The sequence below is a fragment of the Bombina bombina genome, chromosome 6 (assembly GCF_027579735.1).
Source record: "Bombina bombina isolate aBomBom1 chromosome 6, aBomBom1.pri, whole genome shotgun sequence".
NCBI classification, from domain to species: Eukaryota; Metazoa; Chordata; class Amphibia; order Anura; family Bombinatoridae; genus Bombina; species Bombina bombina.
This window is the reverse complement of record NC_069504.1, coordinates 882,257,542-882,271,825: the sequence shown is the minus strand read 5'-3', so window position 1 is coordinate 882,271,825 and position 14,284 is coordinate 882,257,542. Positions and strand designations below refer to the sequence as shown.

At 36.6% G+C, this 14,284-nt stretch overlaps 1 protein-coding gene across 1 annotated transcript in view; it reads left to right on the top strand.

Annotated features, from left to right (window-relative positions):
- The window catches only part of ZCWPW1 (zinc finger CW-type and PWWP domain containing 1), a gene marked incomplete in the record, with an annotated part of 455,090 nt that overhangs the window by 48,887 nt on the left and 391,919 nt on the right, over positions 1-14,284 (top strand). Inside the window, 2 exon segments of the mRNA XM_053718378.1 lie at positions 2,975-3,071; positions 3,192-3,316. Of these exon segments, the coding sequence (XP_053574353.1) occupies positions 2,975-3,071; positions 3,192-3,316 (222 nt within the window).

Genomic DNA, 14,284 nt, shown 5'->3' with positions numbered 1-14,284 from the left:
TAAGTGCGTAATAACAAGCATGTTGTAAGGTCTATTGAGAGGCACATATAAAATAAATATAAAGTGTAAGATTGGATCTTTTGAGCCTGGTCTCCCAACTGAGAAGGGTTACACAGTCATTTTATTAACTGTTCCCAAGATAGTGGCCATCTTTTAAACAAGAAAAATACTTTGAGGGAATAATTATAGAGGGTCAAAATGCCTGAGAAATATAGAGGAAAGATGGTTCAGAAGGAACTGCAGCTTAAATTTAAAAGGTTAATTAATGTAAGGCTTGATAACATTCGATTCAGCAACACATTGGTAGTAAAGCACGTGCTTAAAGTTTAGGGTAGGTGTTCAATATCACATTCAATTTACAGAACTCGTATATGAGGTTAATATAATTTAGCAAAACTGGTATAGAACTCGCAGCACAAGACTCAGGCGCTTTGCCTTCATAAATTCTAAATAACCACACTTAGATATCTCAGAACCGTAAGCTTCTATTCTGAATACAGGACTAAACACACACTAACATTTGTCTCTCAAGTCCCACACAGCAGTTATACAGTCAGCCTTCACCTCTGCGCCAAAACACTATGTCCTCTGTTGTAAGCAAATGGAGGGCAATCCACTGTTGGTAGGGCATTAGGAAGGCACACAATGTATCAGCGCCGCGCACATGGGAGCCGGCCGCTCTCCCAGGCACGATCTCCCAAGGCAATAGACAATGTTGTGCCCAATGTTCCACACAGGAATGAGAAGTCACCTTCACGGTGAGGGGTCCCTGAACAAAATGAGACCCTCTGGTTACGTCCACAGGTAATTTGAAAGGGAACAAATCTTTCTGTAGTACTCGCCTACTGGTCGCTTTCTCCTCTAGATAGGACTCAGATGGGGAATGTAGGGGCAACAGGGTAGGTATCGACTTAATCTGTGAGTCTAGAATTCTACTTGTATCAATGGCCGCTATCTTCATCTTCAGAATATGCTTTGTATTGGTAATCAGACTGCGTCCCGACCGCACAGCAACAATGAGCTTATCAATCCTCTTACTGACTTTCCGCTCAAAGTCCTCCATAAGTCATGAAAAGCAGTATACATCTTTTCCATGTTGGGGCAAGTGTGGGAACCAAAGCCTCAAGATCGTCTAGACGGCCTCAGCGACACTATTTATGGAGATAGAACTTTAGGCAGCAAGCAGCACTCACTCGCTGCTGCGATATGGCAGAACCTCACAAGGGTTCTGCCGGGGGGTAAGTAAGAGGCCGCAGCCTCACGAAAGCTCCGGTACATCGATGTCGCCAGCCATCTGGAAAATATTGAGATTGCCTTATAGCAAATCCTTTGTTAGCTTGAAATCTCTCAGTTTAAGTACCGGATGGCACCCAAAAGGCAAGTTTTATAAATATAAATCTTGAAGGCTGGAACAGCATACAATATCTACCAGGCGTATTTACCACAAAGTGTGGAGATCTTATCTGTCCTGATGTGCGGACCGTGGGTTCCGCTTGCACAAGGTGATGACCCCACATATCTTTTAATTTCTTCAGGATGGTTAAGAGAAGGGTTTGTCGACTAGTTCTTCTAAGGGTCAGATCTCTGACCTTTCTGCTTTGTTACATAAGAAGTTGGCTCGGTTGCCAGATGTTCAGTCTTTTGTTAAAGCTTAGGCTAGAATTAAACCTGTTTTCAAACCTGTTGCTCCTCCATGGAGCCTCAATCTTGTTCTAAGAGTTCTTCAACAGGCTCCGTTTGAGCCTATGCATTCTCTTAATATTGAACTTTTAACTTGGACAGTTTTTGTTTTTGTTAGCTATCTCTTCTGCTCATAGAGTTTCTTAATTGTCTGCCCTTCAATGTGTCCCGCCTTATCTGATCTTTCATGTAAATAAGGCTGTTCTCTGAACAAACATGGTTTTTTTACCTAAGTTTGTTATAACTCACTATATTAATCAGGAAATTGTTGTTCCATCTCTGTCTCTTCTTTCTCTAAGCAGAGGTTATTACATAATTTGGACATGGTTTGAGCTCTAATGTTCTACCTTTATGCTACCAAGGAATATTGTCAGTCATCTTCCTTATTTGTCCTGCATTCTGATAAGCGCAAAGGGCAGAAGGCCACTGCTGTTACTCTATCCCTCTGGCTCAGAAGTCCGATTTGTATGTTGAAGCAGGCCACCAGCTTCCATCTCGAATTACAGTACATTCTACCCGTGCAGTGTACTCTTCCTGGGCTTTCAAGAATGAGTCGGCAGTTGAACCAATTTGTAGGCCTTCAACTTGGTCCTCATTGAATACTTTCATAAAATTTTTACAAATGTAATGTTTTTGCCTCAGCTGAGGCGTCTTTTGGGAGAAAGGTTCTTTAAGCGGTGGTGCCTAATTCTTAGGACTGCCTTCCCTATCCTTACCCTCCCTATTCATTTTCTGTTTTCCACAGCTTGGATATGTTTCCCAGTAGTTAATGATTGAATTTGTGGGCTCTCACTGCCATTAGAAAGAAAACAACATAATTTATGTTTATCTGATCAATTATTTTCTTTCTTGGCAGTGAGAGTCCACAAACCCGCCCTCAATTGACGTAGTGGCGTCAGTCTTTTGGCACCTCTATACCCCTTGTATCTCTCTACTTTTTCTTATCCTCTGCTTTAACTATTTAGAGGGTAGGGGAAGTGGGAGGTATATTTAAAGCCTTGTTGGGGGTGTTTTTGCCTTCTTCTGGTGGCCAGGTGAAATATTTCTCGGTAGTAATGAATGAATTTGTGGACTCTCACTGCTAAGAAATAAAATAATTTATCAGGTAAGCAAGCATAAATTATGTTTTTTCTTTTTAATATTCAGTGAGTTTAGCCCCTGTAAAGTCTGAACTAAAATTTCTCTCCAAGGAGGAGAATCCTTTTAATATCAGGTGAAGACAAAACTAACTGACATTCACAAGGACTCACAAATGTTCGCAGTTGTGTTAAAATCCTCTTTCTTTTATTTTCAGCTACATTGATGGTGGCAGAAGCAGCAAATGACAAAGAAGAGACATATGCCATAAGTAGAGGAAATATTGCACTTTGCTTTGGTTTGGACCGACAAGAGTAGGTCTCACTGTGAAACATACAGTATATAATTTTGAAAATATTTTGGGAAGTTCTGATTATCCTAGTTCACATCCTGTGTTCTTATGAACATTTTCTTTGTGTGCTTGTTTTTTTCAGGGAGTTAACAAATAAAAAACGAAAAACTTTGCTTGACACTTCTGAGTTGGGAGAAGGCTTTTACAGAGAGCAGCTGGGGATAAAAAGCAACAAAGTGTCATTGAAAAGGAAGAAGGAAAAAAAAGGTATCAGAAATCTTGTGACTTAGTAGTAACAACAGAAATCTACATTTAAATATCCAAATATGGGCTAGATAAGAAGTGGAACGCTAATACCTGTCAGTATATTTATGAAAATCTTAGTAGTGCTATCCAAATAATATATCAGCTTATGGCAGGGTTATGACACAATACAAACAATAATTTTCCTTAAAAATAGAAACCCTTAATCAACATGCATCTACTAGAAACAATAAAATTAATATTAATATCTGAATTCTTTTATTTAGTTAATATCCATAAACATATTGAAATATATTTGCAATAAAAGGAAATGAAATAATATTATATGCGCTTGAAAACTATTTAAATATGCTATGCAAAGTTTATACACGCTTATCTTAAAAACCAGCCTTATTTACAAATCTTTTAATATCCAAGCAATACAATTTTTTAAACTGTGCTCTTAAACAATAGGATAATATATATATTCTGCTATTTAACTGCAATTTATCCTAATACAAAATTAACTTACAATATCAGAACTTGCACAGATGAGTTACTTAATTTCACCTCAGAAATTCAAAATTTGCGGATAATGCATATGGAGTCCAATAGTAGGTGTGTGCTTTAATAATAACTGCAGCAGTTATTCCTTCTGGATCAGCCAACAACAACCTTTTTCTTAGTCTCTATGCTGGGGTTTAAATCATCTGATTTCACCCCTCCCCGTTTTTGATTGTTCTCAGTCATTGGTGAATATTGGAAACACTAGGTGGCAGCAGACGTACAAACAAACAAATTTACCTTTACATTTCTAAAACATTTTTAAGCAAGTTAATTATTTTCATAAAATGGTTATTTAATCAGATTACACTCTCTGCATTAATCATATATAACCCCAATTACAGATGGTTAATATTAGGTTATTTTTTTCTGATTATTCTGATACCAAATACGTTATATTATTAACATTTTATTATGTTAAGGCAATTTAATACTGCTAATTATTAACTTAAAATGCATTATAATTTTATCAGTATTCTGGCATTTCTATACAAATAACAGCTTATTTTTAGATTTCCAATATTGTATTGTATTCCAACAAGAATATGCCATATTTTATGTTTCTAATAAACCCATGATGTATGAACCTTCTTCATGCAGATCTGAGATTATATGCCTGAAAATATAAACAATACAGAGGTTATTAAACATTCTTGACTGACTAAAACAGTTACCTCCCAAGCTTAGCAAATACCCATGTAATAATAGAGAATTAGACAATTTCCCAATTTCTATATTTAATACATTCTGGGGCATGCATTCAAATATAGCATGTTACATTTCTGTGTATTTCTTTCTGAATACATGAATCCTGTCTATGTAGATCTGAAATAAAAATAAATGTTAATAATCACTTCTCTTCAGGTCCATAAACATCTATTCATGTTCTTAAACACACAGAGGCTAAGATATTCATGCTTTCAAAATATGCATGTCTTGTATTTATATTCCTAGTATATTTTATTTGACATCTAAGTACAGTTGCTTTGAAATCATAATGTAAGCCATGTGCTTTCTCTGTGTTATCTTAACCCAGACGCAATGTCTGTGTCACGTGTATTCTGGTGTTATCAGCCACACAGCCTGAGTCATTTAACAGGCAGCTGTCAATTTTCAGCTCCTTGCTAAATTATACAATTGCATAATTTAGCATATTGAGTGTGTGAGATCTCCCAGAAACAATCCTTTGTTCTACAAACAGTGTGCACATCCACAGACTTAGCAAATAAAGACAAATATACTTCCATATATTATTTAATAATATTTCAAATACCTTGACATAAATCCCCCTTTCAAATTCAAAAATATGTAGGACACATGTATTTGAATTGGATCAAAGTCAGTGGTACTCGGTGAGGATATTGGCCATATACATCATAGGCAGTCCTTTAAGTAGAAAGTCCGTTATTTTGAGTCTTCATGTTTATCAGTTGGGCATCTTTGAACTACAGTATGTCTTTAGTTCATTTGGGGATATGACACTTCATTCTCCCTCTATGATTTGTAGTTGGGATCTGGGTTGACATGCCCGCAATTGATTGATATGGACCCATTTATCTATGAAACTTTCATTTTTGGGGATCCTTATTTTATAGGCCACTGGAGATATTTTGTCAGTAATGACGAAAGGACCTTTCCATGAGGGAAGAAATTTCTTCTCCCTAACCTGATCTCTTCCAAAGTTATAAAGATAAACTTTATCATTTATTTAATATTCCTTTTTGGACGTTTTGAGATCATAATAGGTTTTAGTGGCAGTTGCGACTCTTTCTAAATTCCTTTGAGCAAATGCAAAGGCATATTGCAGGTGCTTTCTTAGGTTTTCCACATATTGATGTGTATTGGCAGCGTTTATCAAGTTTTGGTCTGATGTACGGTACAGTAGATGCTGAGGTAGAACCATTCTTCTACCAGTCATCAGTTCAAAAGGTGACATTTTGGTAGCACTACTTGGAGTTGCTCTTAATGCCATTAAGACTAAAGGTAGTTTTACATCCCAGTTTTTACCTATTTCACTCACAAACTTTTTGAGGATTTTAACAATGGACTGGTTGTAACGCTCTACACCACCACTTGAGGCAGCTCTATAAGCAATATGGAGCTTTCTTTTAACCCCTAGTATCTTCCACATTTTGGTCATCACTTCGCTAGTGAAGTGGGTCCCCCGATCTGACTCGATTCTTTGGGGCAAACCAAATCTGGAAAATACATGGTTGATGAGCAATGCTGCACATGTTTCCGCACTATTGTTAGGTGCGCTAATTTAGTGATTAGGCATGTCACTGTTAACATGTATTTGTTACCTCTTGATGATCTTGTTACTGGGCCAATAAAATCAATTTGTATATCTGACCATGGCATTACCATCCCCCTTTTCTGCAATGGCGCTCTATGCGTTGGTGCAGTGGGTTGGAACTGTGGGCAGATTAAACACCCTTGACAGTAGGTTTTAAAATCTTTCAACATGTGTGGCCAAAAAGCGTAATCACGTAATATTTCATACGTGAGTTTGGCACCACGATGACCAGATGTGGGAGCATCATGGGCATGTTGAAGCATTAGACCTCGGAACTTGGTGGGTACTACCCACTGCTGGATGCCAGTTTTGGAGGTTCTAATTAACAAACCATCCTGTAACTTGAATTGTGATCTAGATTTTATTAAGATTCTAAGATCTTCTTTGCCAATACAATCATCTTTTGAGAAGTGGTTGCTTTCAGGATCTTCTATGTGTTTATAGAAGATGCCTACAATGGGGTCTTCTTTTTGACTAGTGATCAGGTCCTCACTAGGAGAATCCTGACTCCATTGTACCAAGTTAGGCTCACTCTGTTGTTTTGCCTGGTTTCTGGTAATAGCTTCTACCTGAATTGCACCCATTAAGTGGTCAATATTAAGGAGTTCTCCAGTTATGGCTCCTTGTTTGGCTAATGAGTCCGCAAGGTCATTGCCTTCCTTATCCGGACCTAGAACTCTGGAATGACCCTTGGTCTTTTTCCAGTGTATGGTTAAATCATTGGATACCACCAGATTATCAATCTCGCAGAACAACTTGCCATGCTTGACTGGTTTGTTATTGCTTTTCTGCATGCCATTTCTTTTCCAAGTTGGCAGGTATTCAACAAAACTGTCACGCACATAATTTGAGTCAGTTATGATCACAAATTCATGAATACCATGTTCAATAGCCATTTCAATGGTTTTGAAAACAGCAGTTAGTTCTGCAACTTGACTGGATCTTGGTCCAATGTTGAAACCTATAGATATATTTGGGAATCCATTTGTCCCAGTTATACCAATGCCAGCGACTTATCTGCGCTCATTACCAATAGTGGCATGGTAAGAACAACCATCAACATACACCCAAGGTAATGTTTGACAATCGTCCTCATTGTATATTTTATATGGGGAACGCAATTGTTCCTCCAGAAAATCATCGTCTGATAATTCTTCCCCAGGATCTCTAGCAGTACAGTCGTGGAGCTCAGCAAGCCCTTGTGCGACTGGATTCTTTTTATTCTGCTTGTAGCGAATTTCTAATGGCCAGCCTTGCAAGGAAAGAGTCCACGCTGTTATGCGGCTATTTGACAAATTCCCATCTCTTATTCTTTCACTTTGCAAATATAGCAAAGGCTGGTGGGCCGTTTCTACAATAATTTTCTCGCCCTGTATATAGCTGCAGAAATTTTGTAGAGCCCATACAGTAGATAAGAGGGCTTTTTCGCAATTGTTAAACTTTATTTCTACTGGGGATAGATTTTTGCTCGCATAAGCAATGGCTTTGTTCAAATTATCATGCTTTTGGTATAACACAGCACTCATGCTTATATATGTGTAACCTGTTTCTAAGAAGAAAGGTTTACCACCTTCAGGGTACGCTAAGCAAGGTGCTTGAGTGAGTTTTCTCTTCAGCTCTCTGATGGCTGTCTCTTGAGACTCACTCCAGTGCCATTTCACATCTTTCTTTAGAAGAAGTAGTAGTGGTTTAGCTAATTCCGCATAATTATCAATGAATTTGCGAGAATAATTTGTCATACCCAGGAATGATCTCAATTCCTTTAAGTTAGTTGGGTTTTTAGAATTCACTATAGCTTCCACCTTTTTCTTCTGGGGATTTAATCCTTCAGAGGTAACTTCATGTCCCAAGAAGTTTACATGAGTGCGGCACCATTGAGCTTTTTGTAGGGATAATTTGACACCTGCCCTTTTAAGTTGGCTGAGGACGTGTTTAAGCTCTGCGACGTGTTTTTCAAAGTCTGTGCTTTTGATTAAAACATCATCAACATAAGATAAGGTCCCCCTTTCCAGTGCATCAGGCATAGCCTTATGCATGAATACAGCAAATTCATGTCCAGAATTTATGTATCCAAAAGGAAGTCTTTGAAATGCATATTGTACCTTTTGGAAGGAGAATGCCAGCTTATATTGGTCCTCTTCATGTACCTTTATGGTCCAATATCCCTGTGCACAATCAATGGCAGTGAATATTTTGGATCCCTGAATTTGTGCTAGGCATTGGTCAATATATGGTACAGGCCAGCCAGACATGTATACTCGTTTGTTTAGCTGTCTTAAGTCAGCACACAAACGCCATTGTCCATTGGGCTTAAGAACACCTAGAATAGGATTATTATAAGAGCTGTGCACCTGTCTGATAATACCTCTTTCTTCCAAATTCCTTATGATCTCTGCAAGAGAATCATATGAGGCTAAGGGAAGTCTGTATTGTTTGACAAATACAGGTGGTGCATCGGGATCTGTTTGTATCCTTGCAATGTGCAAGTCTGTAGTACCACAGTCATAAGAATCCTTAGCAAAAATATCCTTGTACTCCATCAGGAGTTCTCGCAGCTGTTGGCGTTCATCATCGCTGGAACAGCCATTAGCTAAGGATATTTGCTCTTAGACTATTTGCTGAAATCCTGGAAAGATTTCAGGCTGTCCTATTTCATAGGCTTCTTCCAATCTAGAGGTGAGATCCCCTTGATTATAATTTACATTGCTCCCATGACTCTGGGAATTGGGGTAATCTTGCTGTTTGATTGGTTGATCAAACACTAGAGAGGCTTCTTCAATTTTACAGATGCCTTCCTCTGAGCTGAAGGGATAAATAGACTGAATATTAAATAGACCCTCTGGCATAGATGCAAAGGATTGTTCTATTAATTGTTCTTCAGTTAAGTATCCTTCAGGTATTAGCCCAATTACATTATTCTGGAATCCAAAAGTGTAATAACTTGATTCCAGTGCATATCCTATGGTAGTTCCCTTGGATAATGTTATATCCTGTGGGGTCATGTTATGCACAACAATATGTATTGGAACAGTTCCAATATTCACCATAGGAGTGTAAGTCACTGTGACACCCAGATTTTGTATTCTATGGGAGAGGCAAATCAGTGTTTCAGAAGTTTTTAATTTCTGACCTCTCTTTACCTGTAAGGGTAAAAGAAATTTATCAGCCCCAGCAGGAATTATGACATTGCTAGATACCTGCATATTCACAGCATATGGCAATTGCTGGTTTGATTTCAGGGCTGCATTTTCATCCTGAAATACTTCAGGGTCCCCCTTTAACCTGCTCCAAAGGCAAGAATTAATCAAATCTATTTGTATGGCATATCTATGTAAGATATCATTGCCAATGTATATTTGATTATGGGGAGTATTTAAAACTAAAAACAGGTGCTTCACTGATTTATTCCCCAATTTAAATTTTAACCAGGCAGTACCGTAAACTTTTAGGGAGTCACCCCCAACACCTATTAGAGAACCGTCAAATTCTCTTATTTTAGGTTTGTGGGGTGTTAGCTCATTTAGCTGTGTGTAGTACCTGTGGGATAAGATAGTTGCCTGGGATCCAGTGTCAATTAATCCCATGATAGGGTTGGAGACTGAATCTTGCAGCTCAACTAATACATAATATCTTCCTGCAGTTTCTACCATTTCACACATAAAGTTGGCGTTATCATACATTTGTGGGCTTTGCCACGTGTTACCTGAGTTTGCCATGCTTTCCGATGCAGAAGAAGCTTCATACCTACCGGTCTCCTCTATGACAGGTTCGGCTGGATTCTTGTGTACTGCATCTGTGGAGATAAGGTTAAGAGAGTGCTGCAAGGGAAGAGTTTTGTTAATTTTTCCCGGATGAGGTTGCCTGTAATCACAGCTAAATTGTCCGTTTTCGGTCTGTGGGGAGAGAATATGATTAGTATCATTGATATTTATTATTACATTTTGTACATCTCTCCCCTCTCCCTCAGGTGATGCTGCAGTATTTATGACTGTGCCTGTGGTCCACTGCTGACCACTGGCTGTACCCCTAAAAAAGTATTGTTCGGTTGCTGAGCCGTAGATTTTTGACTCATATTAGCGATTTGTTCGCTCAACCGATTTAACTGGGTAAACAGCATATCTACCTGATTGTACAAGTTACCTCTGCCCCTGGGCCTACCTCTTGGTGCCCCATAATAATGATTCCTGGACCATTGGGTTCCCTCAGAATCAGGGCCGCTATTTCTATTCTGGCATGGTTGCCCCTGGGGTTCAATTTGCTCAGTATTAGTACTTTGGGGAGCATTATATACCTTGGGTGTCTGGTTACCCTGAGAATATCTTCGCCGTCTATTGTATCTACCCTTGCGCGGATACCAATTATTTGGTGAGTATTCTCTTTGTGAGTAATTATTCACCTGATTATGTCCCCCACTTTGTTTATAGTCTCCCTGCGCCTCAATCTGTGTATGGGAGGAGGCAGAGTTAAACCTCTGTGGAGATGGCCTATTTTGACTGGCCACCTCCGCATAGGTTCTCTGTTTAGATTCCAAATTGAGGGGGCTAGGTGACACCCTTGTTTCTGCTACAATTTTGGGTTTTGACTCCTTTTTAACCCCTGCTCACTGGACTGCTGAATAGAGTATAACTTTGTACTCTGTTTGATCAGCCATTCCAATGAGCAGTCCTCATCAAAATCTCTTGCTAAGTTGATTTTGATGGGTGTAGGCAGTGCTTCAAAAAATAAATTTACAAATTCTGAGCCATCGAATTTGGGATTATCTTCAGCCATACTGTACGCATTTTTCAATACAGAAAGGAATTCGATTGGACTCTGATTCGCACGACACTTTAAACCATATACCGCTATTTTCGCGGCAGTTTTAGTGCGATATTGCCCGGATTCTTTTCTGCATTGTTGTTTTATCCCATTCCAGGAATTAATATTCATATCCTTTAGTGAAGCAAAGAATTTGTGATGCTTACTGTCAAATACCCAGGGCAGAAATTCAATTTTCAATTTTTCACTTGTAACATTCATTATAGCTAACGCATTTTCAAAAGCCTGTAAATGATCAATTACAGATGTTGTTCCCTTATTGGAGAATATAGGTACTGCGCGTTGTACGAAGGTGATTATTTTATGGGAATCATAGACTTTATCAGACTTACTTTGGGCTTCTCTGTTAGAGTTTTCCTCCCCCGCGCCAGCTGCGCTACAGCAGTCCTCTGGATTTATATCATGAAGGTGACTGCCTATTTGGGAAATCTATTTCTGACCCATTAGGGGTCATTTGTCTATATTGTTCTATATATTTTTGTTCCTCGTCCCTGACGCGTTCGCTAAAGGAGTTAGCATTATCTGTATTATTCTCACTGTTAATATAAGGGTTTTCATTATGGCGATATGACCTTTTTAAATCGCTTAATTCTCTCTGGCTTTGCGCAAGCTGTTTATTTAAATCTTGTATCTGTGCGAGTAAGTCGATATTATGCTTATCTAAGGCGGTTAGGTTTTGGGCAAATTCATCCATTTTATTTTTGGCTATTTTTAAATCCTCTTCGTGTCTGCGTGAGGAACGAATACTATTTTCTAGCTCCTGTATTTGCAATCGTTTGTCTGTGACACAAAACGACATTTCGTCAATCATGCATATTAAGAGGGGCCAAGATTTTAGTATTAGTTCCTCTCGCTTTTTGGGAGTTTTGCATTGATTAATCATTAATAATTCCTGGAAGAATTCATTCTCTTCATTCCACATATTATTATTAACGGTAATATTTTTAGCTCTAGTTTCAAGCATATCCACAAAATCATTTAATTTACCAGCAATATTTAACTTCCCTTTAATGTAACTTAAGATATCTTTCTTAAGGACCTGACCTTTAGTAATGGGTATTGTAATGGGACCAATTTCATCGCTATGTATAGAATTAAATGAGTCACTTCTGGCTACAGACATTATTGTATTGGTTTAGTATTCAGTTAAATTAAAACGCTAATACAATTTTTGCCAATAAAAAGAGAGAAGAAAAAATTTTATATTTAAAAAAAAAATAAAAAATATTATTAATTCTGAAATATGAAAAATTAATACTTCGAAATATGAAAAATTTATATTTTTGATTAACTTTGAAAATATGAAAAATTTATATTTTTGATTAATTTTTAAATATGAAAAATTAATATTTTTATTAATTTTTAAAAAATTAATCTTTAATAATATTTCAAGATATTAATATCAATCTCGAAATATGAAAATCAATATTTCAACTTTTCAAAAATTATATCTTCAAAATATTAATATCGAAATATGAATTTTTTTTTTTCTCTTTTATAATAATTTCTATTTACTACAAATATATTATATCAAATATGATGAAAATTAATAAATCTCAAAACAGTGCCTCCAATTATTATGTCAGTATATTTATGAAAATCTTAGTAGTGCTATCCAAATAGTATATCAGCTTATGGCAGGGTTATGACACAATACAAACAATAATTTTCCTTAAAAATAGAAACCCTTAATCAACATGCATCTACTAGAAACAATAAAATTAATATAAATATCTGAATTCTTTTATTTAGTTAATATCCATAAACATATTGAAATATATTTGCAATAAAAGGAAATGAAATAATATTATATGCGCTTGAAAACTATTTAAATATGCTATGCAAAGTTTATACACGCTTATCTTAAAAACCAGCCTTATTTACAAATCTTTTAATATCCAAGCAATACAATTTTTTAAACTGTGCTCTTAAACAATAGGATAATATATATATTCTGCTATTTAACTGCAATTTATCCTAATACAAAATTAACTTGCAATATCAGAACTTGCACAGATGAGTTACTTAACAAATCAGTTACAGATTTAAACAATATGTAGGCTGTGACTACCAATTTAAAATACAATATACTTCACCACATAAACAGCAATCCAGTTTCCAATGTTTCTTAACAGATCCAATTTCACCTCAGAAATTCAAAATTTGGGGATAATGCATATGGAGTCCAATAGTAGGTGTGTGCTTTAATAATAACTGCAGCAGTTATTCCTTCTGGATCAGCCAACAACAACCTTTTTCTTAGTCTCTATGCTGGGGTTTAAATCATCTGATTTCACCCCTCTCCGTTTTTGATTGTTCTCAGTCATTGGTGAATATTGGAAACGCCCACGGCCTTGTCTTGGATTGGTTCTTTGCAACTGAACATGGATTGGTTTATTTGGTAAATGTGTTGTCAAGGAAATGCATTCTTTGCAACAACCAATCATCTCATGGTTGCAATTCCGCATCATAACACTAGGTGGCAGCAGACGTACAAACAAACAAATTTACCTTTACATTTCTAAAACATTTTTAAGCAAGTTAATTATTTTCATAAAATGGTTATTTAATCAGATTACACTCTCTGCATTAATCATATATAACCCCAATTACAGATGGTTAATATTAGGTTATTTTTTTCTGATTATTCTGATACCAAATACGTTATATTATTAACATTTTATTATGTTAAGGCAATTTAATACTGCTAATTATTAACTTAAAATGCATTATAATTTTATCAGTATTCTGGCATTTCTATACAAATAACAGCTTATTTTTAGATTTCCAATATTGTATTGTATTCCAACAAGAATATGCCATATTTTATGTTTCTAATAAACCCATGATGTATGAACCTTCTTCATGCAGATCTGAGATTATATGCCTGAAAAATATAAACAATACAGAGGTTATTAAACATTCTTGACTGACAGTAAAACAGTTACCTCCCAAGCTTAGCAAATACCCATGTAATAATAGAGAATTAGACAATTTCCCAATTTTTATATTTAATACATTCTGGGGCATGCATTCAAATATAGCATGTTACATTTCTGTGTATTTCTTTCTGAATACATGAATCCTGTCTATGTAGATCTGAAATAAAAATAAATGTTAATAATCACTTCTCTTCAGGTCCATAAACATCTATTCATGTTCTTAAACACACAGAGGCTAAGATATTCATGCTTTCAAAATATGCATGTCTTGTATTTATATTCCTAGTATATTTTATTTGAAATCTAAGTACAGTTGCTTTGAAATCATAATGTAAGCCATGTGCTTTCTCTGTGTTATCTTAACCCAGACGC